The 19159-nt window shown below is 42.4% G+C and overlaps 1 protein-coding gene across 9 annotated transcripts in view; it reads right to left on the bottom strand.

Moving 5' to 3' along the window:
* The window catches only part of sfxn2 (sideroflexin 2), a 125232-nt gene that overhangs the window by 77519 nt on the left and 28554 nt on the right, over window positions 1-19159 (bottom strand). For all 9 annotated transcript variants that reach the window (XM_080205914.1, XM_080205916.1, XM_080205915.1 and 6 more), the window contains 4 exons: window positions 11220-11390; window positions 6791-6889; window positions 6029-6104; window positions 2786-2871 (listed from right to left, as the gene is read on the bottom strand). In XM_080205914.1, coding sequence (XP_080062040.1) covers window positions 2786-2871; window positions 6029-6104; window positions 6791-6889; window positions 11220-11390 — 432 coding nt within the window. The remainder of the gene's footprint in view (window positions 1-2785; window positions 2872-6028; window positions 6105-6790; window positions 6890-11219; window positions 11391-19159) is intronic.

Genomic DNA, 19159 nt, shown 5'->3' with positions numbered 1-19159 from the left:
CATTGGCCCATGCCACAGTGCGGTCTGATGAGTGTTTTCCTGCACGCAAGGAGTCATCCTTTGTGTAAAGTGTCAGTGTCAGCAGACTGTCTCACTGTGGATAGCTGAACTGATATCTGCACAGACACGTGCCTGTCTAGAAGAGATCAGACACTTGGTAACAATCATAGTAACCAAGATAGAATTTAGACCTCAGCTGATCCTCTGGCCTCCCTTCATCTTTAACCTGGTGTTGTGAGACTTTTTACTGTGATTACTCCCTTCATCCCATCATTAGTGGCAGTGCCTTCAGCAACGTAGATCCCACACTCTGGACTTCCTGGTCTGAAACGCTTTTGCATGTCAGCTTGTAAAGCCCTCCTTGATACCAACTCATTCTTTATGCCACTGTTAAGAAGCATGTGTAATTTTTCTATATTACTCACTGTATAAATTAATTTTTTTATAATCTCAATTCCTTGCACCAACACCACCCCCCCCTCCCCCGCAATGTTTTCTGTCCCTACTATTAAATTATTTGCCCCCTTCCCTCACAAGCACTCTGCCCTCTGCTAAAGGTGTTGACTTCTTGTCAATTATGCTCTGGTATCATTGTCCAAGTGAATACTGATCAGTTCAACCATGTAAGGTATTGGACCAGAGTCCAATGGTTTTTGTCCATCACAGAAGAGATATCTTCTCTTCAGCAAACATCCCAATGCAAAGGTGGTAGGAACAGGACTTTCTCTTTCGTCGCCTATTAATGACCGTTAAGGCTGATTGTACTGTTCCTATCATTAGCCCAGATGAGATCAGAACAGACCAGGACCTGAACTTGGATCTTTTCTTGCTTTGTGCCACTTAACAACTCACTAGATAAACTTGTTAAGCTATTGGGAGAGGATATTCCCCACAAACAGATACCTGGAATGGATGTGCAATCCTATACTCTCACCTTTACTCTCCAATCTTCTTCATTACAACTTGCCACATCAGTGGTTAATTATCATTTAAATTTTCCTCCCTCATTCCTCTGAAGGTCCAAAGGTCAGACGACACATTCTTCTTCCTCCCTCAATGCCTTACATAGAATCATAGACTCCCTACAGTGCAGTAGGAGGCTGTTCGGCCCATCAAGTCTGTAACCGACAACAATTCCATCCAGGCCCCATTCCCATCATACCACGTATTTACCCTTCTAATCCCCCTGATACTAATGGGATAATTTAACTTGGCCAATCCGCTTAACCTGCACATTTTTGGGCTATGGCAGGAAACCACAGCACCCGGAGGAAACCCATGCAGACATGGGGAGAACATGCAAACTCCACACAGTCGCCCGAGGCTAGAATTGAACCCAGGTCCCTGGCACTGTGAGGTAACAGTGCTAACCACTGTGCCACTGTTGAAGTTTTTTTAAGACTAAAGTTGGAGCACATGTTATTCTGTTCCATTCCTTCCCAGAAGCGTAAGAACTATAAGCTTCCCCGGTATTTCATTTCTCAAACAATCCATGGCTTTCAAAATTCAAGGTTCACATTACCAAACCATTTGCCCAAATTTTGCAGTCAGTAGTAACAACACGAAAATCGCCAGTGTTTGCAGTCAGAATTCCTCCGAAACGGACCACAATTTCTGGGGTCTTTACATATGCAGTCAATCATAGAAATCCAAAGTTGTTAATTCTATGCTACCCATAGGGGTCCTCACAACAGCAGTCAATTAGAAATCACTGAACTGATGTGAATTTCCACTCTTATGTTCTTAAGTCTCAATGCAAAACCACTTGAAAAACTTACACCTTGTTGAAGAAGGGGTAACTGGATTTTCAAATGGTATACTGAGCTCATATCTGCTGCTAAACAGGCCCTGAAAGAATATTTTTACTTTCCTGAATATCTCTATTGCCCACAAGAAATTCCACATAACTTTCAAATAACAATAATGTTTCTCTTTTTAAAATTTACTTCTGATATTTTAGCTTCTACTGTAATCCCATGTGTATGTCCAAGACATTTATTTTGCTATTTGTAAAATTTTAAAATGAAAAGTGAAGGGATTCAGTGTTCTTCACTTCCTGTTTTGCTGCCAATGAGAAGACCACAATGTGATGTGACCCTGCTTGACTGCACCACAGCTGCTGGACACCTGGAGATCTTTTTTTTGCACCAGATTCAAACTGGCATTGGGAAAGTGGAAGTCATATGAGGAATGGTTGAGGACTCTGGGTCTGTACTCGTTGGAGTTGAAAAGGATGAGGGGGGGATCTTATTGAAACTTACAGGGTACTGCGAGGCCTGGATAGAGTGGACGTGGAGAGGATGTTTCCACTAGTAGGAAAAACTAGAACCAGAGGGTATAACCTCAGGGTAAAGAGACAATCCTTTAAAACAGGGATGAGGAGGAATTTCTTCAGCCAGAGAGTGGTGAATCTCTGGAACTCTTTGCCACAGAAGGCTGTGGAAGCCAGATCATTGAGTGTCTTTAAGACAGAGATAGATAGGTTCTTGATTGATAAGGGGATCAGTGGTTGTGGGAAAAAGGCAGGAGAATGGGGATGAGAAAAATATCAGCTATGATTGAATGGCAGAGCAGACTCGAAGGGCCGAGTGGCCTAATTCTGCTCCTATGTCGTATGGTCTAAGTCCGTACCACAGGGATCACTAGATCCAAAATTCAGTCTCTTAACTCTTGATTTATCATTGCACCAATGAAGTTATTCCAACAACCTTCTCACAAATACCTTCTAAAGTTTACCATTTATTGACATTGAAACATTAGACAGGATATAAAAGATTGAGCTTACTGTTGTCTCATCATTGGAATGTTCACACAGTTAGCAGCTGCCACGGCAACAAAAGGGACCCAGCGGGCCAGTAAAGGTGGTGCTTTCTGGGGAAATAAAATTGAAATGAAACACGTGCACAAACCTCTGCAGCTAGTTGTCTCCCAAGGCATTCAGCTCATTTTTCCCAGTTCTGAGGGAATGTCAATGATCTGAAACGCTGGGCAAGATTATCCCAGAAGGCAGCCCAGGTTTGCACCAACTCTCCGACACAGCATCCCATCCAGGCCCTATCCTCGTAACTTCACATATTCTCTCCTCTAATCCCCTATGCTATACACCTTGGGACACCAAGGGGCAATTTAGCATGGCCAATCCACCTAACCTGCACATCTTTGGACTGTGGGAGGAAACTGGAGCACCCGGAGGAAACCCACGCAGCCATGGGGAGAATGTGCAAATTCCACACAGATAATGACTCAAGGCAGAATTAAACCTGGGCTCCTGATGCTTTAAGGCAGCAGTGCTAGCCACTGTGCCCCCCCCAATAAAATCCCACCCGTTAACTTTGTTTCCCCCTCCACAGATGTTCTCTGATTGGGATTGCAGATTGCTTCCACACAATATCACTTGTACTGCCATTACCCGTTACCTCTCATTCAACCAGTTACCTATCCACCTCCAGGATTAACACACTGCCTTAAATGCTCGTATGGAAGCCTTTCACAAAGGTTTGCTGGAAGTCTAACTAGAAGTTTCCAATATCCACTTATCAAAATAACCAAGGAAAATGATGGGATGGGATCTATCTCTTTTGAAATTGTTATTTTCCAAATTATTTTCTATAGATATGTCTATTATTTTGACAATTACTGATGCAAGACTAGTTATTTGGCTTTGTTTCATTAGCTTGCTAGTTACCAATGGCATTAATTTCAGTTATGGAACTTCCTACGATTGTTGGCGTGTTGCCATAGGTCTTCCACTGCTAAACAGTTCCCACACATCATCATTTAAAACATTAATTATCTATAGTATATCTTCAATTTCAAACCTCCTCACACATCCTTTATGAGCCACAGAATAATACAGTACACAAGGAGGCCATCTGGCCCATTATATCTGCTCTTTGGTGGAGTTATCCAATAAATTTCACTCCCTGTTTTTCCCCCACAGGCCTTTAATGAACATCCTCACAAGTATATATCCAATTAGCTTCCAAATTTTTCTACTGAATCTGCTTCCACCACCTTTTTAGGCAAGGCATTCCAGATCACGATTCACTGCGCAAAAAAATGATTTCATCACTCTTGTGCGATTGTATTTATAACTGCGACCACGGCAAGACCCCATTCACTGCCATTTATACATTTTTTGGAAGTTCCTCTAGTCTTTCCAGTGATTTTCCTCACCTTGCCCCTATGGGCTTTGTAGAGTTTATTTTGTCTGCATGTTTCTCTAGGTCATGTTCACATCAATCTACTGAAGGTCACTCTTCTTTCATCGTCAAACGCTGACTAGCCCTTGGTATGTACTTATCTGACAGACTGTGTCCTTGAGTGTATTCCATTTGTTCTCGAGTGAAGCTTTCCTAAATATTATCCCACCCACCTGCACCTCATCCTCAGCAACACAGCTAAGTTCTTCATTCATTACCTTGAAGTTGCTTCTTTTGTGAAAAAAACAAGAGAAGGGTTGTATCTAAAGCCTGGGCAACTTAGCTCTACTTCCCTTAAGAGGATCGTTTTTTTCGCGGACTTACAATTTCCATTGTAGACTGCAAGCCTCAATAATAGTAACCCTGTGATCCAGGAGGAGGGGAAAAAAGACTCTTCTCTTCTAGATTTCCTGGGCACCTGGTACTAACAAAACTGTTCATCTTAAATTAACCAAGGTTCAGGAAAGTTTGAAACTTGAATACAATATCATCAAGAATGGACTGAAGAGGTTATTCCTACAGTATAGATTTCTGCTTTGCTTCACTGTCAGATTTAAGTTGTCCATGGTCTTGCCCCACATAACTCTTCTAATTAAACCCAAAACCCTCAGAGATCTCTTACCTTCCTGATTCAGAAATATATATTCCTTCACTGTCTCCGGGTGAAAATTCTGGGACTCCCTTCACAACAGCACTGTGGGTGTACCTACACCAAACGGGCTACAACTGTTTAAAAAGGTGGCTCACCACCACCTTCAGAAGGGAAATTAGGATGGGCAACAACTGCTGGTCTAGCCAGCGATGCGCACATCCCATGAAAGCATAAACTAAAACAGAAATAAGTCCAATTCTGGCCTCCAGCCCTTCCCAGATGCTCACCACTCCGCCAATGGCAGCCAGGCCTTCAGCAAAGGCTGCAAAGTATGGAATTCCCTCCCTACACCTCTTGTCCTCTCTCTCCTCCCTTAAGTCGCTCCTTAAAGCCTAACTTTTTGACAAGGCTTTTGATCAGTCATTTTAATATCTGTTTATGTGCCACATTTAATCTGAAAATGCTCCTGTGAAGCATCTTAGGATGCTTTTTAACCACATTAAAAGGTGCTATATAAATGTGATTTGTTGTTGTTGTTATAGAACAGAATGCAAACACCTGGATGTGAACGAAAGGCCTGCATTAGTTACAGTTCTTGGTCAAGGCTCTGAATAATGTTTCAGCACACTTCACGTGCAATGAATTCCTTTGCCAGGCCAACTCTCCATCACTCTGTAGACAAGTGGACTGATAATTTGCTCAGAGAAAAAAGCAATGAAAAATAAATCTGACGGAGCGGCACAAACGATTCTCCGCACTTTTTCACATAGTACCATGTGAGCTTAATGTCCATCAGAGCCAATAGAAAAAGAGGGGCAGACAAATAAAATCAATGAGCAAATAGACTAATTGGGAGACAGTTGCATGGTCCACTTGGCCATGTGGAGCAGTAGAGCGAGGAAAAGGAAGTGACCTTAAAAGACAAAGAAATTTAGAACTAAATTTAACAATTTAGTTCGTTTTATTTCCAGGTTTCTATTAATGTTGCTCAAGAACCAGATGCTGGGAGTGAGTTAAGGTGATTCCCTCTTTTCCACCTGTGCCTCTTTCAAAGTCATTCAACTCTATGACAGATTCCAGGAGGAATGAAAATCCACAACAATACCCCACTCCCAGCAGTGCACCGCACTGGAGAAATTCCTGTTTCCACAGTGGGTGCAACATGAGTGGGAGACAGAGAAGAAAAGCTCCCATGAGCTCGGAACTTCAGGGAAATCTCTACAGACAGGTGTACCTTTGTGTATAGGTTCAATCCAACAGCGGTTGCTAGAGCAGTGCTGGTTGCAGTTAAATATGCTACTCCAATTTGTCTAAACAAAGAGAAAGGAGACAATGTTTATTAAGAAAGAAAGCGAATCTTATATCATTATTGATAATATATAAATTGACCACTTAACATCTCCCCAAATTGCTTCCATCAACTAACATGCAACAGAAATTATTCACCTTTCCTAGTCTGAGATGTGAAACTTACTTTCTGGCCCTCCCCAGTCCATTAATAAGCTATTCAAGGACCTTACCAGGCAGTTAACTGGAGGCAAGTGAGTTTGCCAGAGTCAAATTCCACCAGAGTCTTAGTGCAAAATCTGACTCCTCACTTTGAAAATAGCAGTAACTTCCGGAGGTGTCAGACATCAAGGAGTTACTATTTTCAAAATACATTTGCACCTGACCTAACCACCCATCCCCAAAACAGAAGATTGAAAATCAAGTTCCTGATTTAAAACAAAAGTTCCTGCAGGTCTGCACGGACAGCGACAGTCAAGGTCACCAAGAAAGAAAGGAAGAAAACATTGACGAGCCCTTTTCATTGGATAAAGAACACACAGCTTCATTGCAAAAACCCAATAAACCTGCCAGCTCCAATAAGAGCAGCACAAACTGTCTTGTTTTTCCGAATGGAGTCAGCCAGTTTTCTAGCTCCATTGGTAACTTGCTACCTGTGAATGAATAAAGAATACACAGGTGGTAGACAAATGAGATCTTAATCACTTACTTTGTGCTTATTGGCGATGCTGCATTCCTATTGGTGTAGTTGACCAAGGCATTGAATGACTGGTTCACCCATTGCCAAAATACCACAGCTGGAACTGTTCTGAAAGAAACAGGGAAAGGTTCCAGTCACAATGGTTTCGGAGAAATGCCATGCAGATACGAAGGTGTCACCTGAAACATCGGTAGCTTTCTTTCCCCCGCAATATCGACGTTACTGGCAAGGCCAGCATTTGTTGCCCATTCCTACTTGGCCTTGAACTGTGTGGCCAGGCTATCTCAGAGGGCAGCTGAGAGTCAACCACATTGATGTGGATCTGGAGTAGGTCAGACCAGGTAAGGATGGCAGATTTCCTTCCCTAATGCACATTCGTGACCCAGGAGGGTTTGTGCACCAAATCGATGATAGTTGTCATGGTCACAATTATTGAGAGGACAGTTTCATATTCTAGATTTATTGATTGTAATTAAATTCCAGCAAACACCATGCTTGAATTTGAACCCATGTCTCCAGGGCAATAGCCTTTGCCTTAGGATTACTAGTCCAGTGACATTACCACTATGCCACCATCTCCCTGCAACATGATTATAGCATAGATAATTGCATCTTAAATATCCTACTGGAGATTGTTGCAGTGCACAAGGAGGGTGATCTTCTAATCAGTTTGGCTCTGGTGTTGGCAACATTCTTGCCTCTGGATCAGAAGTTTGGGGATTAAACAGCCAGATCCAGGTATCAGAAGTATCTCAGAAAGCCACACAAAGAGGTTGTTAAATAAGATTGCGAGTCATGGGACTGGCGGTAATATGTCAGCATGGATTAAAGGTTCGTTAATGCACAGAAAACAGACACTAGGAACAAACAAGTCATTTGTGGCAGGGAATAATTAGTGGATTTCCTGAATAATCAGTGCTCGGACCTCAGCTATTTACAATCTATATCAATTACTAGGATGAGTGATATATCCAGGTCTGGTAATGATACAAAGCCACGTGTGAATATAAACTGTGATATATATCGAGGCTGCAAAGGAATGTAAATTGCTCAAGTGGTTGGCAAGAAGATGGCAGATAGAACACATTGTCGTGAATTGGAGAATTATCCACTTTGGTAGTGAACAACATTGTGGACCCAAATGATAATTTTAAATTGATTATTACTATAATTCTTAGCACACTTGGAATTATTCAGCAAGTGCTGCCCAACTGCAGAATCGGACCTAAAGTTAGAAATTATGTGCAAAGCATGTGCTAGTTAAATATGGTCGGTGCTCTGCCTATTGCAAACAGCCAAAGGCTCCATGTTGTTCGATATGATTTGCCAGTCATTGGCATATACGGCCTACATACCTGGTATCAGAGCAACACTGAAATTCACCTTCATCGATGTCAAAACTCTTCTTCAAAAACTTTTGCTCCAGATTCAACTCTTCTAATGCCCTTTATTCAACTCATTCAAAATGTCATCTCAGCATCCTGCTCCACACTGAGCCTTGCCTGCCACTTTTCACTGCCACCTTCACTAACCTCCCACTGAAAATATTCACTCCCAGACACAACATTTCCCCCAGTTTCACCCCATCCTATCTCCAACCCAAGCCATGAATCCCAAAAAGTTGGTTTGCAGGTGCAGCAGGTAATTAAAAAGGCAAATTGAAGTTTGTCCTTCATTGCTAGAGGGATGGAGTTTAAAAACAGTGAGGTTATGTTGCAGCTGTATAAGATGCTGATCAGGCCACACCTAGAGCACTGTGTGCAGTTTTGGTCTCCTTACTTGAGAAATAATATATTGGCATTGGAGGGGGTGCAGAGGAGATTCATTAGGTTGATTCTAGAGTTGAGAGGGTTGGCTTATAAGGAGAGACTGAGTAGACTGGAACTACACTCACTGGAATTTAGAAGAATGAGGGGACATCTTATAGAAAGATATAAGCTTGTGAACAGAATAGATAACTTAGAAGCAGGAGGTTGTTTCCACTGGCGGGTAAAACTAGAATTAGGGATATAGCCTCAAAATAAGGGGAAGCAGATTTAGGACTGAGTTGAGGAGGAACTTCTTCACACAAAGGATTGTGAATCTGTGGAATTCCCTGCCCACTGAAGCAGCTGAGGCTACCTCGTTGAATGTTTTTAAGGCAAAGATAGATTTTTGAACGGTAAAGGAATTCAGGATTTATGGTGAGCAGGCAGGTTAAGTGGAGCTGAGTCCAGGGAAAGATCAGCCATGATGTTATTGAATGGTGGAGCAGGCTCGAGGGGCCAGATGGCCTACTCCTGCTCCCAGTTCTTGTGTGCTTATGTTCTTCTGCCCTCTGACACTGATCTCTTGGAAATCCCATTCTCCCATTCCATCCAGCAATAGTGACTGAACGTTCAGCGATCTAGGTCCTACTCTTTGGAACACCCCCCCCCCTTTGGCAGGTGGGTTACCAACATTTAGGACTGTAACATTTTTCAGGAATTCTATACAATTTGGCATAAAGAGAACCAATAAGGTGGAGTTAGTTTATATAGGATTTCCTAAATGAACAATGCTTATAGCAACAAACTAAAAAAAGAACTGAAATAGTCTAAATTTTTCAACTATTAATAAGCTACATGCAAGGACAAATGCAGGGAACTTTGAATCTGTAAACATCTGGCACTGGGCTGTGTTGATTTACAGTGCGGGTCAAAAGTCAGAGACAAGCTTAGAACAAATGATTTGCAAACAATATTGCTCAGGGACATTTTCTGTTCATTTTGCTTTAATGTGTAACTTGTAGATGTGGTCACTTTTAGACTCCAGTATCATCACTGCGTTTCTTTATTCAGAACTTGTTTTCAAATCAACTTTAAAAAAAAGGAAAATAGAGGTACACATAAATGTTTTACTCATCCAAGAACCTTTGGTCAAAGGAGGCCATTCACCCATCACACCTGTGCTGATCTGAACTCCCACCATTGGAGCCCACCTAATCCAGGGGCGTGGAAACTGTTTTCCTAGGACCATATGATCTCTAAAGACTGGAAATCAGGCCTTCAAAGCCTCAGCATCTCAGTTTTATCTACATCCAATGGGAATGGAGTCCAAATTTCCCAATTCTTCCTTCTATTATAGTTTGTGCAGAAATGGGGGCACACAACAGGCAGCCAATCAACTGCCATCCAAGTTGCATCCTGTCAGAGTTGGATTTCAATCCCATTATTTCTCATTTGTTATTTTTTTCTGTCTAAAAAGAGCCAGAGGGAAGGTGAAGAGAAATTACTTTTACATTAATTTCTTACAATCTGGAATGCACCATTAGGGCAGTGGAAGCAGATTTAACAGTGACTTTCAAAAGGGAATTAGATAGTTACTTGAAATGCTTCATGCTTCATCTCTAAAAAGCCCTAGGTAGAGCACATCTAAAGTCCCTGGACATCACTGTTTGCAGTTCATTCATCCAAATCTTGTCTCTGACTTTGACTTGCATTGTAAATCAGCATAGCCCTGCGCCACAAATTTTCTGATTCAAAGCTCTTTGCATGTCTGTATTCTTGCGTGTTTTGTCCTTTCAAGTACACACCTTAGGGAGGGTATATTGGACTTGGAGGGAGGACAGCATAGATTTATTAGGATTACACCTAGGGTTAAACTACCTAGAGTTGCATTCCCTCGAATTAAGGCAGCACGGTGGCACAATGGTTAGCACTGCTGCCTCACAGCACCAGGGATCCGAGTTCAATTCTGGCCTTGGGTTACTGTCTGTGTGAAGTTTGCACATTCTTCCCATGTCTGCGTGGGTTTCCTGCTACACACCAAAGGTACGTGGGTTAGGCTGATTGGCCATGCTAAATTGCCCCTTAGTGTCAGGGGGATTAGCAGGGTAAACATGTGAAGTTACATGGATAGGGCCTAGATGGGATTGTGGTCGGTGCAAGCTCGATACACTAAATGGCCTCCTTCTGCACTATAGGGATTCTGTGATTCAATGATTTGATCAAAGTTTTCGAGGGGAACAGACAGGATAGATTTGGAGAAACTATTTCACCTGACTGGGGAGTCTAGGACCAAGCGGCATGGCCTAAAGATTAGAGCCAGATCTTTAACGCATGAAATTAGACCAAGTGCGGTAGATGTATGAAACTCTATTCGACAATTGGTGCTAGATCAGAGGGTGATGAATATTGGAAATTCTCTACTTCAGAGGGCTGTGGAGACTCACTGAGCGTGCTCAAGACAGAAATGGCTCAATTTCAAGATATCAAAGACGTCAAGGGATATGAAGATAGTGCGGGAAATGGTGCTGAGATAGAAGATCAATCATGATCTAACTTAATGAGGCTGACTAGCCACTCCTGTTCCTATTTCCTACGCTTCTATGTTTCCTACTCTATGTGTTGGCTAGGGTTGAATAAACTCACTGACCCACTGAATCACAATGTTTCTGTAGACCAAATCTTAGTGGTACCTGTAAAACTGCAGCATGAAACCAGTGATAGCCATACCACCGGGGACCTGAAATGACATTCGCCCAATTAAATTCATCCTTTCTCCACTGTCGGGGTGGAATGCAGAGTCATACAGTTTCTTTGCATAGTGTAGCTGCTCCTCCGTTGTTCCTGGGGGCACTGTGCCAGCTCTGGAAAATAAAGCAATGCAAACACTGTCAAATGTTTCCACATTTGCCCCTCTCTGGTGCCTTAAATGAGTTAACAGGTTACATTTTGTGCAGCTCATCATGGCAGGAATCACAGCAGCCAAACCCAACTTCATCACGGGAAAGGCCCCTCATCAGCCTCCTGGCAGGTCTTCTCACGATTAAATGGGAGGGTGGGAGGGGCTGATGCATGATTCCCAGATGCCAGTAGTTGGGATGCCAATTAGGCTCATTAACGCACCAACTGGTACTCATTATCCCCTAGCCCACCACAATATAACGATGGCTCAGGAGTTAAATGGAGGCTGCACGGGTCTTCAGTGCCCTCTGAAGGCCCCCACCCAGCAAAACCTGTCAGATTTGCCAGCAGACTCCCGAGTAAGGACCTCTTGGTATTAGGCACTCGGTGCCAAATCCAATGGCCCACCATCAGGCAGGGGGTGGCCAGTGAAATCCACACCCCTGCCCATCCCCTCCCCCCACCCCCACCCCCGTCTCTGCATCTAACCTACCTCCCTCCTCTATCATAAACCCCATTGTACAATCCCCAACCCACCTTCAGTCGCCAGTGACTTGAGGCTCCTCCATGATCCCGGGCAAGTACAGTGCTGCCCCCAGCTACCGCTCCCTCTGGGACTTCCAACATCAAGGAACTCAATTAAAACAAATTAAGTGCTTGAAAGGCATTTGAAACTATTGGCCCTACCCCACAGGGGTTTTTCATTGGTTCCCCAAACAGTGGGTAAGACCCCATTAATTCGAGCAAATCCTAGGCAATGGATTCCAAAACAATACTGGTGGTCCCACAATAGCCAGAATGGTAACTTCCCAATCTCAGCCACAGGGTCTGTAACCAAGGTAAACTCAACAATGAAAATTTGTTACCATATCAAAACTTCCCAGGGTAAGAAAGTAAAAGTCAAAGTTCATTTATTAGTCACAAATAGGCTTACATTAACACTGCAATGAAGTAACTGTGAAAATCTCCTTGTCACCACACTCTTACCCCATTTCGGGTACACTGAGGGAGAATTTAGCATGGTCAATGCACCTAACCAGCAGGTCTTTCAGACTGTGGGAAGGAACCAGAGCACCTGGAGAAAACCCATGCAGACATGGGGAGAAGGTGCAAACTCCACACAGACAGTGACTCAAGCCGGGTCCCTGGTGCTGTGAGGCAGCAGTGCTAACCACTGTGCCACATCATTGAGGTGTAATTAAACAAAAATTGACAACTTGCCAAATGAGGGAGCTATCAGGACAGGTGATAAGCTTCATCACAAAGATGCAAGTTGTTAGGAACAACCTAAAAGGAGAAATTTATGGAAGGAACTTGGGTCTGAAATGACACGATGAAAGGAGCAGGCGATGCACAAGTAATCTGACTTAGAGGAATTTAGAAGTTCTCAAAGGATTATAGGAGGTCATCCAAGTTCAGATGTTGCATTTCGGATTTATTTTTAAATCCTAATTCATTGAATACCACTCATTCAAATTCCTGCATTTCACCTATAACTTACTAGAAAACAGCTTGACAAATTAGTCATTAACACGTGTCCAAAGCTGCTCTATGGGGAACTGCTAGGACGCTTCAAGTTTGGAGTACTGATATTCAGGCTTTGCAGGTGATGTGGACAGGAGTCTACCATCATGTAGCTACGTGGATAGATGGAAGAAATCCCAGACATTCTCTCATCCACTTTCTTCCGTCAGGAAAAAGATACAAAAGTCTGAGGTCACATAGCAGCTGACTCAGGAACAGCTACTTCCCTGTTGCCATCAGACTTTTGACTGACCTTGCATTAAGTTGATCTGCTCTACACCCTAGCAATAGTAAGTAGTCTCACAACACCAGGTTAAAGTCCAACAGGTTTATTTGGTAGCACGAGCTTGTGCTGCCAAATAAACTGTTGGACTTTAACCTGGTGTTGTGGGACTACTTACTGTGCCCACCCCAGTCCAATGCCGGCATCTCCACATCATGGCTATCACCCTAGCTATAACTGTAATACTGCATTCTGCACTCTCTCCTTTCCTTCTCTGTGTACAGTATGCTTTGTCTGTATAGCACACAATAAACAACACTTTTCACTGTATACTAATACATGTGACAATAATAAATCAAATCAAATATTGAAACATGCCTAACTGCTCTTGAAAGGTTCCTCATATACGAGGTACACAAAATGGCAGATTTTTCTACCACAGGTAACTCTGAGCTCCAAATTAACCGAGGAAGTAGGAAAATAGGCTAAACTGTTGTCGGGTGAATTGTGAACTGGTACCAAGAAATTCTTCATCTTACTCTTTCAGCACTTGAAGTGAAATTCTGGGTAAAATAGTGGAGGCAAGAATATATTTTTACAGCAAAATCTTTTAACTAATAGTTGGATTCTTTGGTAGGGAAACACAGATAGCTGCTGGATTAATGAGCTACAACTCAATGAGCCTTGCTACCAAAAAAACCTGTTGGACTTTAACCTGGTATTGTGAGACTACTTACTATTGCTAGGGTATAGAGAAAGATCAACTTAATGCAAGGTCATTCAAAAGTCTGACAGCAGCAGGGAAGTAGTTCTTCTTGAGTTGATTGGTACGTGACTTCAGACTTTTGTATCTTTTTCCTGATGGAAGAAGGTGGAAGAGAGAATGTCCAGGATTTCTTTCATCTATCCACATAGCTACATGATGGTAGAATCCTGTCCACATCAACTGCAAAGCCTGAATATCAGTAATCAAAACTTGAAACATCCTAGCAGCTCCGCATAGAGCAGCTTTGGATACATGTTTATGAGTAATATGTCATGCAGTTACCTGGTGATCTTGAGAATAAAGCAGCTCGAAATGCATCTAATACTACAGGGCTACAGGGTGTTGTGTAGCATATTAAATAGATGGACTTGTCTTACGGGCTACAGGGTGTTGTGTAGCATATTAAATAGATGGACTTGTCTTATGGGCTACAGGGTGTTGTGTAGCATATTAAATAGACGGACTTGTCTTATGTCAAACTTTTCTGCACGGCAGCACAGTGGTTCGCACTGCTACCTCACAGGGTCCCAGGTTTGATTCCTGGCTTGGGTCACTGTCTGTGCGGAGTCTGCACTTTCTCCTCGTGTCTGAATGGGTTTTCTCCAGGTGCTCCAGTTTCCTGCCACAGTCCGAAAGACATGCTGGTTAGGTGCATTGGCCATGCTAAATTCTCACTCCGTGTACCTAAACAGGCACCAGAGTGTGATGACTAGGGGATTTTCATAACAACTTCATTGCAGTGTTAATGTAAACCTACCTGTGACTAATAAATAAACTTACAAGAAAAAAACTTGAAACTCTTCTGTACCCTCCACATTCTGAGTAGAACACACTGATTTAGGTTTTTTTTGTTTTAGTTTACAGTTAAGTACCTTGAGTTAGCCTGCTTGCGTAAAGTTCTCATAAATAATGAAAATATTTATTTCCAAGTTATACATATGAGTGACCATAAATCATTTACACCAGTGTTTTCCTAACTGTGGAGTTAAACATTTGAAAACAGACAAGTTAGTGATCCATGAGGCATTCTCAATACATGACTGGCCCTACATCCCAATTCTAATATTCCACAAGATTTTGGTCAAGAAGTCAACATATCTTCAGGTTTTGTTTTATGTAACACAAGAAATAGGAACAGGAGACCATCTGGCCCACTGGGTCTGCTCCACCATTCAACACCATCATGGCTGGTCCTGGGCTTCCACTCCACTTCCCTACCCGTTCTCCCCATCCCTTGTTTCACAGAGAGACCAAATCAAAATATCTGCAAATATATAGGCTGTCACAGTGGTTAGCACTGGATAAAAGCAAATTACTGCGAATGCTGGAATCTGAAACCAAAAGAGAAAATGTTGGATAATCTCAGTGGGTCTGGCAGCTTCTGTAAGAGGAGAGAAGAGCAGATGTTTTGACTCCAGATGACCCTTTACCAAAGCAAAAAGGCATAGAAAGTGGGAGATATTTATACTGCAGGGTGAGGGAATGAAAGATGAGTCACAGCCAGAGAAACTAGGGAAAAAGGCTTCTAATGGCAGTTCAGACAGAGAGTAGGGAGAGTGGTTAGCCCTGCTGCCTCACAGCACCAGGAATCTGGTTCAATTTCAGCCTCGGGTCACTGTCTGTATGGAGTCTGCACATTCTCCCTGTGTCTGCCTGGGTTTCCTCTGGGTGCTCCGGTTTCCTCCCACATTCCACATTAGATGGATTGGCCTTGCTAAATTGCCCCTTAGTGTCAGGAGGGTAGCAGGGGAAATAAGTGGGGTTATGGGGATAGGGCCTGGGTAGGATTGTGGTTGGTGGAGAGTTGGTGGGCCAACACTACAACACAGGGGGCCATTTGGCCCACCAAGCCTACACCAACCACAATGACCTCCTTCTGCACTGTCAGGATTCTATGATTCTACATACAATTGAAATTTAGCAGGTGGGTTGCTAACCAGATCTATGTAATTGGAAAAAGAACCAGAGAGGAGACAATGGGACAAAAATAGAAAATGCTGGGAAATATCTGCCAATCCGACAACATCTGTGGAGAACCTGCCGAGATTTTCCAGCATCTTCTGTTGTTGTTTCTGATTCCAGCATCCACAGTAATTTGCTTTTATCTTCAGAGATGAAGGGAGATGTTTTATGCAGGGACTTGTTGGAACGCACCAGCTGAAAGGATAATAGAAGCAGATTCAATATTAACAAAGGGAATTTGATAAATAGTTGATGGGGGGAAGGAAATGCAGGGCAATAGGGAAAGAGCGGGGAAGTGCAACTAACTGGAGCTGTGTTCTGTACCGTTCCATATGATTCAATGACAATGTTAATCATAGTAGATTCATACCGCCTCACTGGGAAATACCTTTCTGACAAAGAGAATTACCGATAAGTGAAGGAGCATTGTTCCCAAGTCAATCGTATCTGATTGCAAAGCATTAGTGTGTCTTTTCCACACCAGTCATTCACTTATCTACTGTGCATTTTCTGATCCTGCTGCTGTCAATGGGATTTCCCACTGAATCCGCCCCATGCCACCGGGAAACTCTAGATGATTCTGCCAGCATGAATGGCTGGAGAGTTTGAGCCAATGCAAATAAAGAACTGTGTGATTATTTTGTCTTTGTTAAGAGATTTGTGGAAAATAATTCTTGCTGTTCCAAATCCTGAAAACCACTGGAAACATGATCCTGGGAAACTTTGAGCCTCTTTACTCAGACTCACTAATAATTAGCACATTCAATGTGAATGAAGGTGATAATTGCGTAGTTAATAAAAGATAGTTCATTGGTAACAAATTTCATTAATTCCTTTGGGGTTGGAACAATATGTGGGCAAGCACTGCATGTTTGATATCTAGGCTTTCTGAAAGCTATAATGTAGCAGTTCACTGATCAGATAATGAAAAAGGGTTAAATTACAGAATGAGCTGGATGGTCTGAACGGCCTTCTTTGTAACTTCTCGTTTGCTCTGGTAATAACAGTACCACACTTTATAATAGTGCATGGAGCTTGAGAATGTGATCAGGCCTTTCTAAATGCAATTTTTTAATATTGATTCGTGGGTCACGGGCATCACTGGCTGGCCAGCATTTATTGCCCATCCCTAGTTGCCTGAGGATAGTTGAGAGTCAACCACATTGTTGTGGCTCTGGAGTCACATGTAGGCCAGGCCAGGTAAGGACGGCAGATTTCCTTCCCTAAAGGGACATCAGTGAATCAGGTGGATTTTTCCGACAATCGACAATGGTTTCACGGTCATCAGTAGATTCTTAATTCCAGATGTTTTTTATTGGCTTCAAATTCCCCCATTTTTATCAATAACATCTGGAAAGGAATGCAATCTTTCCATTAAAATCAGGACTTAAAAAAACAGGGATCCCACACAACACCTCAAACAAAGTAAGATTATCTGCATCACCCATCCAACCATCCCCCACCCATTTTTCCAAGGCTGCTGCCAACCAAATACCCTTCCCTTCACATGCTTAACATTCTCGAAGGACATTTCAATGCAGTTCTAAGGACTGCTGCACTGATGAAATGATAAACCAATGCCCTGTCTGCCCACTCAGACGCACATGAGAGATCCACAGCCTAATTTGTAAGAAAAGTTCTCCCTGGTGTACTGGCCAACATCACTAAAACATTTTATCTGGTCTTTATCATTTTGCTGTTTGTGAGGGCCTTGCCGTGAGTCAATTGGTTGTCTCATTTCCTATCTCCTGAAAGGGTTACCACTTCAACATACTTAACCAAAGACAAAATACTGCAGATGCTGGAACCCTGAAATAAAACCAGAAAATGCTGGAAACGCTCAGCTGACTTTTAAGCTACCCTCTTTCCCAATGTTCGGGACCCCAACCAACACTTCCAGGTGAAATAGCTATTTACTTGTACTTATTCCAACTGGATAGATTTGACTAGTTATTCACAATTTGGGTCCTCTATACTGAAGATACCAAACGCATATTCAGTGACTGCTTTACTGAATGTCTTCATTCACGCTGTAAGAACTACCCGGAGATTCTGGTCACTTGCTATGTTCGTCGCCCCTTGCACTCCTACTTTGACCTCTCTGTCCTTAGCCTCCTACAATATTCCAAAGCAAACTTGAGGAACATCACCTCAATTTGCCATTGAGTAATTTACAACCTGCCAGTCTCAAATTTGAGTTCAGTAACTTTAATTCATAACCACCGGCTGAATATCTGTATATTTGTGTGTTAAGGAAGGTTAAATGGTTTCAATATAATTTAGGTTACTTGTGAACCTTGGTGCCTGGGAGTCTGGATAGATTCCTGAAAAAACTTTCAGTTCTTTCGAGACTGTTTGTATATACACAGACACACACATTTTCAATTAAGTCAAAAGGTTTAAAAGTTTCATGACTCTGGGAATAAAAGATAAACTTTACTGTTGCCTAGCAACAGTAATCAAGTGACACAGAAAAAAGACTGGAGGGGGCGGGGAAAGGAGTTCAGTGTGTGTCAGAGAGAGGGGACAGAAATTTTGTGCTTTGATAAGAAAAACTACGAAGTTGTTGGTACAGTAGTGAATAAGTTCATGAAATATAGGAGCAAAATTAGGCCATTCAGCCCATCAGGTCTATTTGCTATCCTTTATCCTAAGATTTTGACCTCTTGTCCTAGAAAGTCTCACAAGAGGAAGCATCTGCTCCACGTCTACTTTATCCATACCTCTTATCATCAGCCTCAGCAATTCAGTTAACTCTCCTAGTTAACTGAATAATCAGTTATAGAAGTCAGTAAAGTGATCAGTTTAGCAGAGGTGCCACTGGAAGACTGCGTTTAAGGAATTAATTTTATTTGCTCTGCAGTTGTGTCTGCAAAGACACTGCTGGGGTAAAGGAATGTGGTTATTCTGAAGCGACTACTTATGTTTATATTGAGATCTTTCCAATCCTTGCCTTTGGTGTATTATAGTTTATTTTCCTTGTTTAATATATATTTTGTTCTTTGTATGAAAAGACCATCAGCAGACTGTTATAAATTTGTTCAGTAATGTACCTCCATGGTTTCTGAAAAATAAATTAGGATCTATCAAGCCAGGTTTCACAGTGGGTTCTGACTTGTCCAGGATTATCAGCTGGGATAGTTATACACTGCGGCAATTTTCTCAGGGAGCTGGTCTTGGCAATGGATCTAATGTTGTCATTCACACCTCTTCTAGACCATGGGTTTGTTTCTTTACTTTTTCCATCATCAGCTCCT

Source organism: Carcharhinus amblyrhynchos, chromosome 17 (assembly GCF_965287045.1).
Source record: "Carcharhinus amblyrhynchos chromosome 17, sCarAmb.v2.hapA, whole genome shotgun sequence".
NCBI classification, from domain to species: domain Eukaryota; kingdom Metazoa; phylum Chordata; class Chondrichthyes; order Carcharhiniformes; family Carcharhinidae; genus Carcharhinus; species Carcharhinus amblyrhynchos.
The sequence above is the reverse complement of the archived record's forward strand: the minus strand, read 5'-3'. Positions and strand labels throughout refer to the sequence as shown.